The sequence below is a fragment of the Lepisma saccharinum genome, chromosome 16 (assembly GCF_977018435.1).
Source record: "Lepisma saccharinum chromosome 16, izLepSacc3.1, whole genome shotgun sequence".
Taxonomy (NCBI): Eukaryota; Metazoa; Arthropoda; class Insecta; order Zygentoma; family Lepismatidae; genus Lepisma; species Lepisma saccharinum.
Window position 1 is genome coordinate 23,132,896 of NC_139244.1, and position 16,567 is coordinate 23,149,462.

At 37.0% G+C, this 16,567-nt stretch overlaps 1 protein-coding gene across 1 annotated transcript in view; it reads left to right on the top strand.

Moving 5' to 3' along the window:
• Positions 1–624: 624 nt before the first annotated feature.
• The window catches only part of LOC146000340 (melanization protease 1-like), a 75,653-nt gene continuing 59,710 nt past the window's right edge, over positions 625–16,567 (top strand). The window contains exons 1-2 of the mRNA XM_083137869.1: positions 625–822; positions 15,318–15,387. Coding sequence (XP_082993995.1) covers positions 820–822; positions 15,318–15,387 — 73 coding nt within the window. The 5' untranslated portion in view covers positions 625–819. The remainder of the gene's footprint in view (positions 823–15,317; positions 15,388–16,567) is intronic.

Sequence of the window (16,567 nt, forward strand, 5' to 3'; positions counted from 1 at the left end):
TTATCGGACAGTAACAAACAATACGAATGGGTTAGAAACACTGACCACATTTCTTTCTTATCTCGATCTATTGAAAGCAGCGATTGTGCTGGCTCCATTTATTGCCCATTTGTCTAATTGGACCACGAAATTGTTCACGGTTAGGTCTACATGTATTGCCTACGTCTACCAAACTCCAAATTTTCTTCCTGCTACAATTTAAGTACGCAAGCAGGAAGTGGATACTGTTACACCTTTCCTAAGTACTTGAAAACAAAATTCTCACTTGTGTTTCTAGGAAAACCTTTATGAACGAAATCCCAACTTCCTAACTTTCTGCAGAGTAGCCAGGTCCTATATTTTTTTCACTTAAAAATAACAGCTTACTGATTCTATCTTGATGCTCCTATCAACACACGACCACGATGGAAAATCGTTTGGATATTGAAAAACAATGCAGGATTGTTCCTTAGCCTGAGCTTGCGATCGTACTATCTTCCAAGCACGAAAAAACCCGCGGCAACTTTACGCATGCCACGGAACATTAACTCGAAGAGAAATGACATAACCGTCATTAAATTGCACTAAAAACACGAGCTGAAGAAAACATGCAACAGGCAGTGGTTGGCGTACCAGGTTTAAATCGATTCTTTTTAAAGCCATATCTCGACGAGTTTATAAACATATCGTTCCACAGAGAATCAATCTCAGACTTGCAACTGTGCTGCTGATGTGGACAGGTAGAACCTACCATCTCAGACGAAACATCTGACTGCAGCCTGGCGTTTATGGAGGAAAGGATCCTTTTGAGATAAAATTTTGAGTGCCAATCGATTGAAAATGGTAAGTATCAACATCTTGTATTAACAGCGGGTAATATTGACTTATGCGTTGCTTTCGCACAGCAATTCAGTGGATTATAGCGTTTATTACGTTCCTCAACATATGGCCTGGTAAAAAAATATCAAGTAATGAGCAGTTCTGGAACCTTTTCGTTGTTTACGACACAACTACAATGGAACATGTGGTCTGATTTACGCTAATTCCATTCACCACATGTCCTTTTTCGGTCTGTTTGCAACAGATATGGTGAATCAAATTCTTTTGTGGCACGTTGGACTTTGATAAAAGTGCAGCAAGGACTGCAATACTAAATATGTAAAATTGAAACGGAATTGTTTTCTCTTCATTTGGGAAAATCAGATAAGGAAATTGCCTTGTTTCTATAGCCCTTTGTGGCGATAAAATTATAATCTGTGTTCGAACGTGCTGCTAACAAACTCATTTCATGGATTTGGTGAGACAATCGCAGCGCAAGCTAACGTTCAAGCACAAATGTTACGTAATATTGACAAACGCAACTATTGTTTTTAACTTCCCAATTTTTTAAAACTTATTAACAGTTTCAGGGAACAGGAAACAACATTGTAATTAAATGTGAATATCTCGAAAAGAAACATGTGCCCTCAACGTTAAATCCTATCTTACGTGGTTCTGGACTGGTCATTGCTGAATCGCCTAGCGTATTATTTTCGGGCAATTTTGAAGATTCTACACTGCTACCTCAACGCACCTTCATTGTATGACCTTTGTCAAAACGGCAATGAAACTAACCTCCAAACACACTGGGCCAGATGTTTTCTTTTATCAACAGGTCCACACCAGTTCATTTTGCCAAGAGAGAATATCATGATAAAACTATCACAATCCAATGCTATGTGAAGTAGATATGCACAACGAACATTTTAGGTAGCATTACCTAGACAATTTTCCCTTCATGCAATACACAGAACAACAAAATATGAAAGATTCGTTCTTCTTTATCGTACGTGTTACGTCATCATAGGCTTGCAGGTTGAAAATATATTTTCGTACAATTGCCAGCAAAAGCAACAGCAGGCAAATTGTCCATTGCTAATTTTGTTCTCTTTTCTTCTACATCCCATGTTGGTTTAAGGAATGAATTGCGTTGATGCTGAAGCAGACGTGTCAATTCATGACCTTCACGCGAATCACTACCTCATGTACATTGCACCATGCATAAATAGCAACACTATAAAATGTTTAGTTGTTTCCGGTATATCCAAACTGTAATTCAATATTATTATAATTTCTAAAGTATACAACTTAAGGTGGGAAAAATAATACGCCACAATCACGTAAACTCACTTATTTTGCTCAATTAGAAGAGAGTTCCAAATTCAGAATTATTCCTCGTTTGCACGTTTGCAGTGAATTAACTGTATTAATTTTTAAAGCGAAGTGAACGAAATAAATATGGGGAGTTCCTTCCCCCAGCCTACATAAACACTACAATATCGTTCCTCTGTCTAACTCACGACATTTGATTACAAGATACCGGTATTTTTCCATGTTTGTAAAGACATTTTTTGCACAATCCCAGCATCAATAATTCTCGCATAATTCAATAAATTCAGGATGAGTATACACTCTGAGAAGTTTAACCTACCAACCTACCAAACACCCGACTGCGTCGAGTTGTCTTAAAGTACTTTCTTAAATGATTCTCTTCGCATTTATGAAAAATTCAATATTGTATTTTAATATATAAATTAAGTTTGAAGGTAATTTTTAAATATTTTAGGTCATTTTCTGATAACTGTGAGGTCATTTTTGAGGTCATTTATTAAGAATTTTTTAGGTTTTCAAAATCCCCACTGATTACACAGTAGTTCACAGAGAACACAAACGAAGATTGAGCGAGAGCGTGAAATTATCATTTGTCCCTCAATCGGTCGGTCATCTTTTGCATTCGCGCGATGAGAGACTGATGTAAACTGTACATTTCACGGAAATACACTCAAACAATATGCAATTAATTGAAGCGTGTCGTCATTTTCTGAAGCAGAGTGCTCCGAATGGAGCTTCTTCATCGGTGTGCTTTGGTAAGGCACGAGACCGCTGTTTACAGTTCATTGAGAATCCATTCGAGTGTCTAATGCGGTCATGCCAAACTCCGTTCTTAGCTATGGTCATTTATATCGTCAGAATTGTGATGAGGATTGCATCTCTAACAGAGCATATTATTATTATGTATTCCTGTATCTCTGTTTCTGAACATTCACACATTCATTTCCATGCAACTCAGGAAATGAAATAATTTTCAACTAATAGAGGTGGTATTATAGTATTGCAATGTGAGGTCTACTGCTTAAGAGTCCTCTGTGTATTGAATTAAATTATGGTTATCTAGTTTCTGGAGAGGAACTATGAGTCTCCTTTGCACAGATCTAGTTGCTGATTGGATCGACAAATTTCATTTTTCTTCTGTCACAGTTGCTTTATTTTATTGTCAAGGTTATTGCATTTACCTATTTTTTATGATATTATTTTGTTGTTAACGTTCCTGTCTAGAGGCGTCTCGTTTTAACTATTATGTCTACTAGGTTTATTTGCCAAGTTTGATTCTGTCTGTAAGAATCTATGTCTCAATATACCCTATGTGGGAATTTATTGCGTTTCATCTTTAGTTGGTAGAACTTACGGTACCAAAAAAAAATAGTGGGGAGTTAGAGGTGTCGGGAATATTTTCTGAGAGGGAACAGAAATCCATATTTGAGATAAACGAGCATTTATTTATTCTATTTATCTTATTTTCTGTGGGGTGGATGTGTTAGCCGGAGACATCCACTCCCATGTCACTTTATCGTCGTCACTGGTTGTTAGTATGGTATGTCTACATTTTGGAGTTTGTGTTGCATGCAGAGAGCTTTGTAAATAGTTTTTGTTACATTATTAATTTGTTATTTATATTTATGTATACTTTTTGGAAGTGTGTTCCACAAAGGACTATGCTATCCAAATAACAATAATGAACACTTATGAATTTTTCTTTCTAAATTGTTTTGAATGTGTACACTTACCACTCATTAGAATTCCTGCAAAGGGCACAATTCAAATATCATTACTCAGTAGATTGCTTCAAAGTAATCGGTTCCTCGTTCTTTACTGGTATTTACTATTTCTAGATTAAGTTTTCAAAGCACGAAACATATGGATGAATATTATGTTATTAAGCCGAGAAAATTATGTGAAAGTAGCTGATTCGTTGAGTTTATCAATACCATTTGTACTGATTTATTTTCAAAATAAGAAAGGTAATGCGCTTCATGAATAGATTTTCATTATTTTGAATTTGTAACTAACAATATAAAAGAATGTGTAGTAACAAAAATAATAATGTCGTTGGGAATGACAAGATAATGCAAGGTATAAGATATTTTAAGTTTACTTTCAACAAAATTGGCCACATGTTTAATTGTTTGATTGATATAAGTTGTCATTGTTGAATATGCACCAAGTAACAGATACATTCAAGGAGGATCGGTGCATCGAAAGAATGTAATTAAGAATTCCTGATAGAACATAACATGTTTAGTATCAATTTTAATCTTTTATTTCCACCGTTCTGGTTTATGAACTTAAAGGTAGAAACAGATCATGCAATATAGGTATATTTTCGCAATTAGATTATATTCTTAAGAGTGGTTTTAATTTTGAATGTTAGTATTCAAATGTTCTCATGTCCCTACTTACCAGAAATAACCAAATGGAAAAAATGTGTAGTCTCAAATTATATTTCGGATTGGGTACCTGGGGGAAACCCTGGGGGGTAAAGGCGGTCAGGGGCGTGATGCTGATCACATCACCCCCACTCACGACCGGATCAAGAAAGTGTGGGGCGTTACCCCCACACCCCCTATACGCCTTCATGGCGTAGTGCTAAGCACAGGGGAGCACTTTACCTTATTTTTTTTTATTGATTATCACTCAGGAGTCTTATCGACTCACCACCTAGGGAGCAAGGCGTGAAATTTCTCTCTCTAGTGTCTCCCAAATAGTTTTATTCCTAGGTGGTCAACCCTGATATTGGTTTTCACGAACACTTTTCCCCTCATCACCAAAATGTAATTTTCCTTCCTTCCTAGTTGTGTCCCTGCTCACTTTATATTTTTCGACTTCAGTTGGGTGGCACCATTCTTTCTGATAGGCCACTGCAGGATTTCGATGGGTAAGATCATTTAAAAAAATGTATTCCGATTCTCACATCATTATTAAGGGATGCAAACAAGTAAGTTCCCATTCTATTCATCAGCCTGATTTCGAGTGAGCTACTCTGTCCTAACTCTTGGTGCCGTCCCCGTCTGCTTCTTTCTTTGTTTCCTGAGACCTTACATTTATGGAACGTGGACTCTGATAACTGGTTTGCACTATGTTCTTCTTACTCTTTGTTTCATCGTTTACATTCTTCATTCCTTCTGATAAGGTTTTAATTTCTTTGAATCTTTCATCATTTAGCTTAGTTTGATGTACTGTACGAGATGTGCTTGTATTCTGGACCTTGCAACGTGGTTTTTCGTACATGTCTAAGGATATAATCTCCAATCCTGCATCGTTTTCTATGATCGATTTCCACACGCTTCTCTTTGTACGCGCATGTCTCAGAACATTATCAGTTCATACTCTGTTCATTTGATCAACATTATCTGTTGGCACCACATTTCCATACAACTTTAGCTACATTCACGTAGAAAGAGATAGATGCAAAGAGTGGGAGACATACAGCCACAGAGAGAAAGAAAGAGAGAGAGAGAGAGAGAGAGAGAGAGAGAGAGAGAGAGAGAGAGAGAGATAGAGAGAGAGAATGTTAGCAGCCGTGGCGACCGAAATAATATTTTCTCCACCCTTGAGGTTACCAAAACAAAATTCTCTTGCGGCATCGTCATTGATAACCTATGTAGAAATCGAAATAAGATGATGTTCTGGGATTCGTTCCCAGGTAAGGCATGCAGGTTGCTACGATCTTTTAATTATGTAATTCCCTGAGATTTCCAGGTTTTCCAGCCCAAAAATGAATTTTTTCCAGACATGTTTATATAAGATATTTACTTTTGAAGCTTGTATTTTTCAGTTAAATACTCATGTCCGTTAATTATCATGAATATTCGCTATCACAATTTTTTTAAAAGCAAAATCCATTCTACACGCATAAAACGTGAAAATTAGAAGGCTAATGTAAAATTACAATCACCATATCACATCTCCGCGATCTAAAACAACAGAAAACGTTCACAAACAACATAATCTTCATAAACCATACAAAATTGTTCATTTTCTAGCGGATTTACTATGCAATTCCTACATGCAACAAAACTTTCTCCAGATGCTGTGTGCTTATAAACGAAAAAAAATCAGCATTTTCTACGACACTATATTCACTTTGTGCAGTTATTCATGCAGTTATCACTATTATGCGGAATCAGTCAGGCTAACGTTCATTACGTAAAATTCTACTAGAGCCATAATCTTGCAAGCAAAATTTCTTTTCTTGTTACACCAAAATGTAAATGCCAACAAGATTTATAAAATAGTAGACGATAACCTCTTCTTTACCAACCTTTCAGATAATTATGATCATATAGCCAGCTTACATTAGTTATCAATCAGTATAGCGGGACTACAATTTCTATTTTGATATTCTTTCTAAAACCTAGTATAAAAGTGAGAATTAAATAATACCTACGAGTCTTTGTAGAACCGAAATTCGAAGGAACCGTAATTTTGTACCAGACTCAGAATCGTAAGAATGAGAGAAACAAGTTTCTGAACTGAATCTTTCTGGGGATTGGAATGGAATCACAAGAACCGAATCCGGAAGTTGTTCATTTTGCAACTTCTCTTGCAGATTCCAAAAAGCGTGTAAATTCTAGATGATCTGCAAAATTCCCTGACAAGCCAAATTCCTTGAGATTTTCCTGTTTTCCAAGTTTTCCAAATGCGTAGCAGCCCGACACTTCTATATCTTTCTCATATACAGGGTGTCATTTTAATGGCGCCCACGAACCACAGATTCATGTAGAGGACATCAAAACAAACAACTTTTCTCAGTAACATTTTTCACGTTGGTGCGTCAATTCGACGCTACAGCCGTTCAAAAAAGACCGTTTTGCCGCCTGGATGCTGGCAACCCAACACAACATTTGATCGTATCTGTGACGTCATTTCCTGCGGCGAAACAGCTCACGGTAGGGTTGCAAGGATCACACAAATTTTGTGAAAAATGACAAACTACCAACCACATTATTAGCTGTAAAACGAAGCGAGAAACGCGTCCAGTAAACCGAACATCATAGCCTACCAGCCAGAAGTTCAGCAGTCATCTCAGAAGAAGGGGGAAGTAAACCAACGATATGAGAAATGGTAAAAAACGTATTCAAAATGAAGTGTCATTATCGGATTTTAACTCGGCCTACATGTCAAATATCATCAACAATAAATTGTATTGTACTTGCAACTTACATTTGGCTGTTTACGCCCAGCTACATGTCAATTATATTTGCAAATCTGGTTGCAAGGTTGTTATCTACAGGTTTGTGTCCAGATGCCTTGTGGTACTTTGTGCTGATAACGGAAGTATCTGAGGTTCACGTTGTTACATTACGGCTAAAACACGTACAACCACAGTAACAATCTAATGATGAATCAATAGCGAATATACTGCCCGGTTCAGAGTTGCAAACTATTACATGTGTATCCGGTGCGTAGATAAACACAGTCGTCGGAGAGTTTGTTTTACTACTATTTATATCCCTGTATTCTCAACCATTTTTGTCACTTGCCTCATAATGCCCTGAATATGCATTACATTATGTGTTGCTTACCTTTGGAATTTTGTGTTCTTTCATTTATATTTTGTCATCTGTTCAGTGTGTCACAGACAACTAGTATCAGAAGGACGAAGTGGATAGACTAAATTGTAGATACCAACTTGGTAACTAGATTTGCAAATATTTGATATGTAAGCTAAGACAAAATTCGAAATGACTACTTCCACTTGAAATCTATTTTTTTTCTACCATTTTTCGTATAGTTTGTTTACTTCCTGTTAGGTTACAGAACGTGTTTTCTCGTTTTGTTTTACGGTACGTAATGTGGCTGATTGTAGCTATGTCATTTTTCACAGAATATGTGTTTTCCTGGCAACCCTGGAACGCATCGCTTCACGACGGGATATGACGTCACAAATGCAATCAAATGTTGTGTGTGGTTGCCAGCATTCAGGCGGCAAAACGGGCTTTTTCGAACGACTGTAGCGCCGAAATGATGCACCAACGAGAAAAATGTTACTGAGAAAAGTTGTTTGTTTTGATGTCCTCTATACGTTTCCGTGGTCCGTGGGCGCCATTAAAATGACACCCTGTATAATAATCGTGATTCATTCAGTTGATCTCGACAAGTGCAGCCGATTTAACCAAACCTGCAGGAATTTCTCTGTGAACGTCCCTTCATCAATTTAATCAAATCATCATCCATCCTCATCGTCGCAATTAGCTAGAAGGGACAAAAAAGCGACGTAAAACGTCACAAATACAAATACTTAATCGTCATTGGAGCATAAAATAACATCTGAGGTGAACTAGAGATACTTTCTCGCATAATTTTAGGAAGATATTCTGTAAAACTGCTTGAAGAAATCCGTAGATAACGTGTGAAATAACACAGTACATAATTACGATAAACACCTTACCATTTATTCGCGTCTCTTAAGAATGCTGTTTCTTCTCTCATAATAAAATTTTATAATTATCGAATTAACAACTTCATAGAAGTCAAACATAAACTATGCACATTAAAAAGCTAAACCGATTTCAATATCAAATACTTTGATTGTCTTGCTGACAATATTTCTCTGACAACTACCAGTAACACACAACATATGTAATAACCGTTACACGCAATGGCAATGACATTTTAGAGAAAACATATGCACTTTTACAGGTCGATACAAGCTAAAAGAGTTCAATAGTCGTACACAATTACCTACGTCTGTAAGAAATGTCTATCAGATTGTCCAAACTTTCAGTAGACCGCGAAATAGAAAAGCGTTGACTCGTAAATTGTTCGACAGATAAGCGAACGGCCGCTTTCCACACACGGAACGTCCTTTGGTTTTTATCACACTCTATGTCAAGAGAGCCCACAAACATTTTTCAAAACGAAAAAGGGATGGGTGTCAATTTTTGATGCTGTGTCCTGGAACGTGATATATTGAAGCCCTTGTAACGAGAAGCAATGAATAATATATTTTCCCCAATTTTGCATATTTCAGTAACTTCTGATGTTGATTCATTGAGTGTTTTAAGTCTACTTTATGCACAGTAAGGCTAATCGAGACTGGACCTACAGTTTAAAGTGGGATCCGAACCACTATGTGCCTCCACCGGGTATCGAACCCGGGAGCCCTTGATTACAAGGCAACGACGCAATCACTGCTCCATTTCGGAGGCCCAGTAACAGTAACTTCTGATGTATAATTAGGAATGATTACGCCTAGTTCAGCCTAAAAAATTGCAGCTAAAACAAAAAACAGTGGAAAGACGAAAAGTAAAGAAATATAGGCTTATTCTTTCGTACATAAAGCGCGACAAGAGTCATTTTCAAAATTTCGTTTTCACAGTGCATACATAGTCGATTATTATTATTATATTATTATTATTATACTCTTTTCATAGTAAATTATTCTTACAGAACATCATTAACCTTACAATAATTCTTAAGCTACCAGCGATTCCTTTGTTGTTACTAATAATCACAAGATTAGTATTTTATTTCAATGTTGACCATCGCTAATTCCTCTATCCAAAACCATGTCCACAACAGTGCTTTCAGCGTACAGTCCAAGGTCTGGACAGTACGGTTGGCAATACTGGGTCAATTCGGTTGGTAACATTTCTTGAAGAAAGTGTAATCGCAGAATATATTCATGAAATGTCTCCTAATTAAAAATTAAAGATGCTCATCCACATAATCAAAAATTTAATGTTGATCATCAACAAACATAACATCCCAGTTTGACTGATTGTAAACATGCTTAATTAAATGTCAAAACGCACATTGAAAGCATCATTCACGAACATCAATAGGGCTTCCCAAACATAATCATCACGAATATAATCTAGAAGACAAGATAATGTCAACAATGTGATGAAGGGTATTGTTGTGATCAGCAATTTCATATAGCACAGTAAAATTTTTACTACAGAGTGTTTCGTTTAAATGGTGGTAAAAAACACACATTACAATGTATTAAAAGCCCGTGCTTGCACCACAAATGTATACAACCATTGTTTTAACAATTTTAAACCTTTATCGTGCGAAAATGTGGTGTAATCATTTGCAGACACACGTGTGTAGACACTGTGACCATTATCTCCTAATGAGAGCGCTAAAAGAATCTTCATAAAAGAGACAAAAGCAAATTCCATGTTTTTCTGATGCGATTGTCTTCAGAAAGTGAAACGAAGTAAACTATTGTGTTTTTGCATCGTAAAAAGCACAATATTCTTGTATCGATACACGTGACTCTATGTAGCATTTCGTTCAAAGACAAGTATATGTTTCCTTATACTAACACCGCAGTTATCATATTTCCCTCGATGTTCAAATCTTCTCAGTAATTATCAAACAATAGAAAAGAAAATTGAATGTGTCAAGTGAAGATGTAATAAACAGCAATGTGAAAGTCTAATTGTATACAGTCACAATAAGTCATATGTGTTTTTGAATTATTGTGAGAGTTGGCAGCATTGCAAAACATTATAAAATTCCAAGAACACCTAATCAACTTAGATTATTTCTATTCTTGAATTATTATGAGAATGGGCCACAATTAATCTTAATTAGTCTTATGTTATTTTCCAATATCAATCCTCATTATTGATATATACTTTTATAGCTAATGATGAATTCCTCGGTGAATGATAGGAATTCTGTAGGCTAATATTCACAGATGCAAAACAATTATTTCCATTATATTTACAAATGTAAAATTGACAAAAATATTAAATATTGCTTTTCTGCTTAGGTGTCGCTATTGATTTCGTTAATAAAAAACATCTATTGTGAGATGCAGAGTATTTACCTATATTCCTTTCCCGGATTCTCTGGAGTAAGAAAACGCGAATGCGTTCTGTGCGCATGTTGAAGGGTGTGCGCCTCGTCCAATGAACGCGCGGAGGGGAGGGGCATCCACGAGAGGGGGCTCATTCGCGGTCCAGTAGTTCCGTAGTAAACATGTCAGCTCGCAAGTCTAGGGGAACTCTGCATTCAGGAGAGCGCCTCATAGTGTTGAATGTGTTCGAGAACAACTTGTTTGAAAAGTTTTTCAGACTTGTTTAAAACACATTTTGATACATGATGTTTCATAGTTTGTGGTTATTTGCATGTTTTTTGAAAATGTATGTTTAAATTTGTTTTAGTTCTTTTCTGTTCTTCGTAGCATGAAATGACAAATAAACGTGCAATATTATTTGTTCTTTGTGTAAAACAATACACTGGCCATTGTTAAGAATAAAAGAAGAAATTGGCAGCAGAAAGCGTTTTGCATAACGGCCGTTACACCGCGCAGCACTTCGTTGCTTTCATCCCGCACCCTTCCCCACCTAGTCTGGCCCCGCCCACAAGCTTTCCCCTCTGCGCGTCGCTACTCCAGAGAATCCGGAAAAGCAGTATAGTTTATTATTAAGAAGTAGACAATAATATTTTAAGTATTTGTACAATATTTGAGCAAGGTACACATAACGTTTCGTTCTAACTTTTCAAACAAGCGAACTTACTCCCTTGTTTCACTTCCTTCACTACTACTGTGCGTTCGAAAAGTAACCATACACCTGTCATGCACTATAGCTCGACCACAAGGAAAAAAAAACCCCTCTGTCAAAAGCGTTCGCGCATCTTCCCTGCAGTTATCGGTACTCGGGACAGTGTTGCCAGGTCAGACTTGAAAAAATCGGGAGATTGTTTCTTGGGAAAACAGAAGATCTGCTACAAAATCCGATGATCTAATAGTAGCGGATGAACAACGTTCTCGAGGCAAGAGGCAAGGGGACGTCCACAGATTTTTTTCCAGCGAGGGGGAAACAATGTATTTTTATCAGGTGGGTAAACGAGGCATATTACACCGTAATAATGTTGCCCTCTCAGAAAACACCACTTGAGTTTGAAATTATCACGTTCCTACATCCCTATTATAATAATGGATGTACATTACTGTGACTGAAATCAACTCATACGCCTGAAAAATAATAGGTACTTTTATGTCAACATTCATTTTCCACAATCTTTCAAGTCGAATGCTAACAATAACAGATCAATTTGCCTTCTGCTGGTGTTCGGTGTACAGCTATCGTTAGGGGTGGGCACGCGTCCTGCACCATAATGAGAAAATGCATTACATATGTGAAATATATTTGGATGAAGTAGACAGCATGTCTTCAATAATTTCAAGATAGCAACCCTTATGCTAGGGTTCCCCCCTATCTTCCCCATCTGCTAGAAATATATACACACAACACCCACACACACACAAATATATACATACATACATACATGTATAAAATAATTTGCCCACGCTACGAAGTCAGTGTTCCTACCTAGTAAGGCAAGGACGTTTCACTGTGTTTGTGTCACTTCATCCATTTCATCAGTTTTTCATTCATCCATATTGTCGTACTTACCCGTAGAGGCACAAAAGCGACGTAAAATAACTAAAATAGAAATAGATTTTCGGGTGGGATAAAATACAACCATCTAAAAATAGTAATGTAGTAATAGTAATAAAATAATAATGTCCTAACACAATTGAGTATCGTTTGGCATAATTTCACAGTTCAAAGAGCACTTTTCATGGCTGAGTGGAGTTCCACTCTACATCTCCCCTCCATGTTCAAGTAAGATAAGCAGGAAACGTGATTTTCAGCGGGCCGTTGGAGGTTCCATAGCAATAGTTTATTAAGAAATTCTCCCGAGATATCAATAGGTCTGGCAACACTGACGTGAGCCGCGTTGAAGGCTCCTTCCCCCCGTCCTTTCCCTCACCCGCCAGCTCGGTGAGGTTCTGCGCAGGTTTCTTTCCTTGTGGTTCCACTATAGTACAACATAGAACCAGGCCCACCTTCTAGTCTCAAAGCACCAGCCTGACTCAGCGTTGCCACAATGTCATTTTGGACCAATGTTTCCTTTCACCTAAGCAAATTATATAATAATAATAATAATAATTAGTAGTAGTAGTAGTAGTAGTAGTAGTAGTAGCAGCAGCAGCATTATTAGTGGTGGTGGTGGAAGCAGTAGTACTACGTAGTTAAGTATTCCGTTGAATTCCTTATTCGTTTGAATAAGAAATATTTTAAAACATTTTCACATTTCAGTTTCATCACTTCCTGACCAGATGTCCCAGGTTTGTATCCTGGTCGGGAATCCCATTAATCGTTAATCCTCATAGTTACTATTTATCTCAAGATGCATAAAAGCAACGTACAATAAACTTAAAGGAGCAGAAACAAGTAGGAATAGCAAAATAAATAACACAAAAATGTAGGGCCTCCCCGATGGCGCAGTGGTAGCGTCGTCGCCTTGTAATCAAGGGGTCCCGGGTTCGATACCCGGTGGAGGCACAAGTGGTTCGGATCCCACTTTAAACTATATACTGTGCATAAAGTGGACTTTAAACAACATATCAATCAAAACATAAAAATGTAGATAATTAATTCGAAATTAACATAAACTCTGATAATGTAGTCAGATGGCCTTAAAATTTTCCTGCAATTGTGGTATTTTTAATCGAAATTCCCTTTTCCCTTTTGGCTAAAATTTCGGTCCGAATTTCCCTGCGAAAGGGAAATTCTCTTCATGTGGCAACACTGGCCTGACTGGCTCGCGGAAGCAAACTAAACTGCACACAACGCAGGATTACCAACCTTTGCAGAAAACATTACTCGCAGCGCAGGGAATACAATCCCTCAACATGTAATCATGTTTATATAATAGTTACTTTTCGAACGCACTGTACATGCTGGAATTAAGTTATTACGAGCATTAAGGAACCCAATGTCAACATGCGAGCACACAAGACGTGGGTCATGTCAAAGTGCACCAGTCTTTCATACTAAAGTTAACAACCAATATATTTTTTACGTTGCTGACAAATTAAGGATTTTAAAAGATCAATTAAATATGACAATACTTCTTTTTTATATAGAAACATAATATGGATACCAATGGAATAGGTGTGCATCACCTACGTCACAAACTGTTGAATTGTGGCTTAGAGAGCCATGATTGAGGCCAGTTCTTGTAAGCATACGGAATACAAGCGGGCGGGCGGAAGATGCTAACCCAGACATTCGTGATTTAATGCTGCCAACAAGTAAGGTAGCTGAAGCAAAGGTGGCCCTAGTTAAGCTTCTAGGGCAATTTACAAATCTATAATGAGAGATAATTTTCTGAAATTAAAGGAAATAACTCCTGTAACTAATTGACAATGTTTACCAAATGGATATTTTGTAACATTGCTTGTAACTTTTAAAAAATAAAAAAAAATACAAAACCGTTACATCTGTTCCCAAGGTGGCCCACGGCTTATAGTTGGCTTAGAAAATGATGCTTGTGCTTAAGAAAACATATTCGTTCATGTTTCTACATCTTATTAAAGAAAATTGTTGGTCTCAAACTTTTGATTGTTGACATGCATTATATATGACAGTATATATATATATATATATATATATATTACAGTAACGACGAATAGCGGACCTCCATGGAGGACTGGTCTGCACAGTCCCTACGACGCCAGGAGTTACACAACTACTTAAACAAAATGGTCTCTGGCAGCTGGTTTTTGCATGGTGCACCTGAGGGGTACTGGGCATATTAATGTATTAATGTAGTGCCATTTGTTAGCTGTGCTAAATACTAATATGATTTTCATAATGTGGGCCGCCTTGAGAACACGGGCTACCTTTGGCTCACCTACCTTATAACATGTAAGTTGTTTTTTTGCATATTATATAAATCCACAATAACATTTAGAGTATCTATCTATTTAGAATTCGCTTGTGATGCTTCTTGCCGTAAACATGCTTCGGCATGTTTTGAGGAAAGAATCCATTCCAAAGACCCAAGGACGTGTTGTTTTTGGTCTCAGTAGGCTATTTGGTATTGGACTAACAGTTTGAGGTGCAATGTGATATCGAACACAGAACCCCTTGATTACAAGGTAACGGCCTAACCACAATGTCATCGAGGAGAGTACATTATATTTTTCTTATGGTTATGTGTATGGTGTGCAGTATAACATGATCATGCTGAATATACAAATGTGTATATATCCACAAGTTATTTCTTTTCAGTACTGCTATTACTTCATGTTGGACGCTTGGTAGTATTTGCTGCAAGTGTTGAAACATTTGACTTGTGGTAAGTAATAAAGGTTGAAAAGGAAACTATGATCCTCGTCCTTACTTCTTATTTATTTATTTCAGGTCACATGGCACTTCATATGCGCTATATTTCTCACCTGTGCCTGCCTAGGAAGATGCAAAATGTGTGAAGGTGAGTTTTCAAAGGTCAGTTTCTCTCCACATCTTATTCCACTTCACGGTAGTGTTATTATGGTTGTCTTTTATCTGAGAAGTCCTGGGTTTGACACTCAAGAGACATTAAGCGCCGTGACTTCTACCTGAAATAATACACCCAGGCTTTTACTGATAAGATCAAATTTAATTCTTCTCAACACAGAATCTGATATCTGGTGCCTGGTTTTACTACGCAATGAATGTACAGTATTGCAGTACGCATAAGGAGTCTATTTTTTGTGTTTTATTCTCCACCATTGAACATAAATTATATACGATTGTCTCCTTAAGTTGAAGTTACACATGTAATTTTGAAATTGCGATTAGCTAATTCAAATACGAGTCTATGAGTGGCTAGAAAACATAATTTAACAAAAGACTCCATGTTGTTAATTTTACCTCGACAGATTGCAGAGAGAAATGGTCACAAATGTTAATTTTCTCTGCGGCGAGATTAGTACAATTACTACAAATGTCCTAATTCAATAGCGAATAATATTATTTAGGCGAACGGAATCTCATTTGTGTGAATCTTAGCGTATCTCACCAAATCGCAATGATCCGATGTTTCTGGTTTAACGTCACATTAATGAAGAATTAAGTTGTGAGTATGTACAGTCAACCGAAAACAAAACAGTACGTAAATTGTCAATACCTATTTAAATTTCTTCTTCTTCATTGCAGGTGTTTCTTAGGCAATTGTGCTGGAGGACAGATGGTTCTCTGCTTATTCATGCTCTTTGTTTAATTCTTGAACGTCATATGACAAGCATGGTGACTGACAATTTTGCCTACTATTATATTTGCCGTTTTCTATACCAACAACAACATTTCTAGTTGGTTTATGAATTAGTAGAGACGGCAGTGTTAAGTGTCTAATTATTACAGAATGCGCTGGTGCCACATGACAAAGTCAAAGCGATTGAAGCCAAACGATTACTAGTTCTCGCACACTGTGTGGCAACGTTCGCCATGCAGTGTTGCCTAGTCTAAACATCAACTTTCCTCCACATTACTTTTGGGTGCAGTAAGGAAGGAATGGAGTGTCATAATCTCCTAGCCTGTTTATTAAACAGAATTATAGGAAACTCGATGAAATACACATGAAACTGATATATGCGAATGTCCATTTGATTTATCATGTTTCTATTATTTCG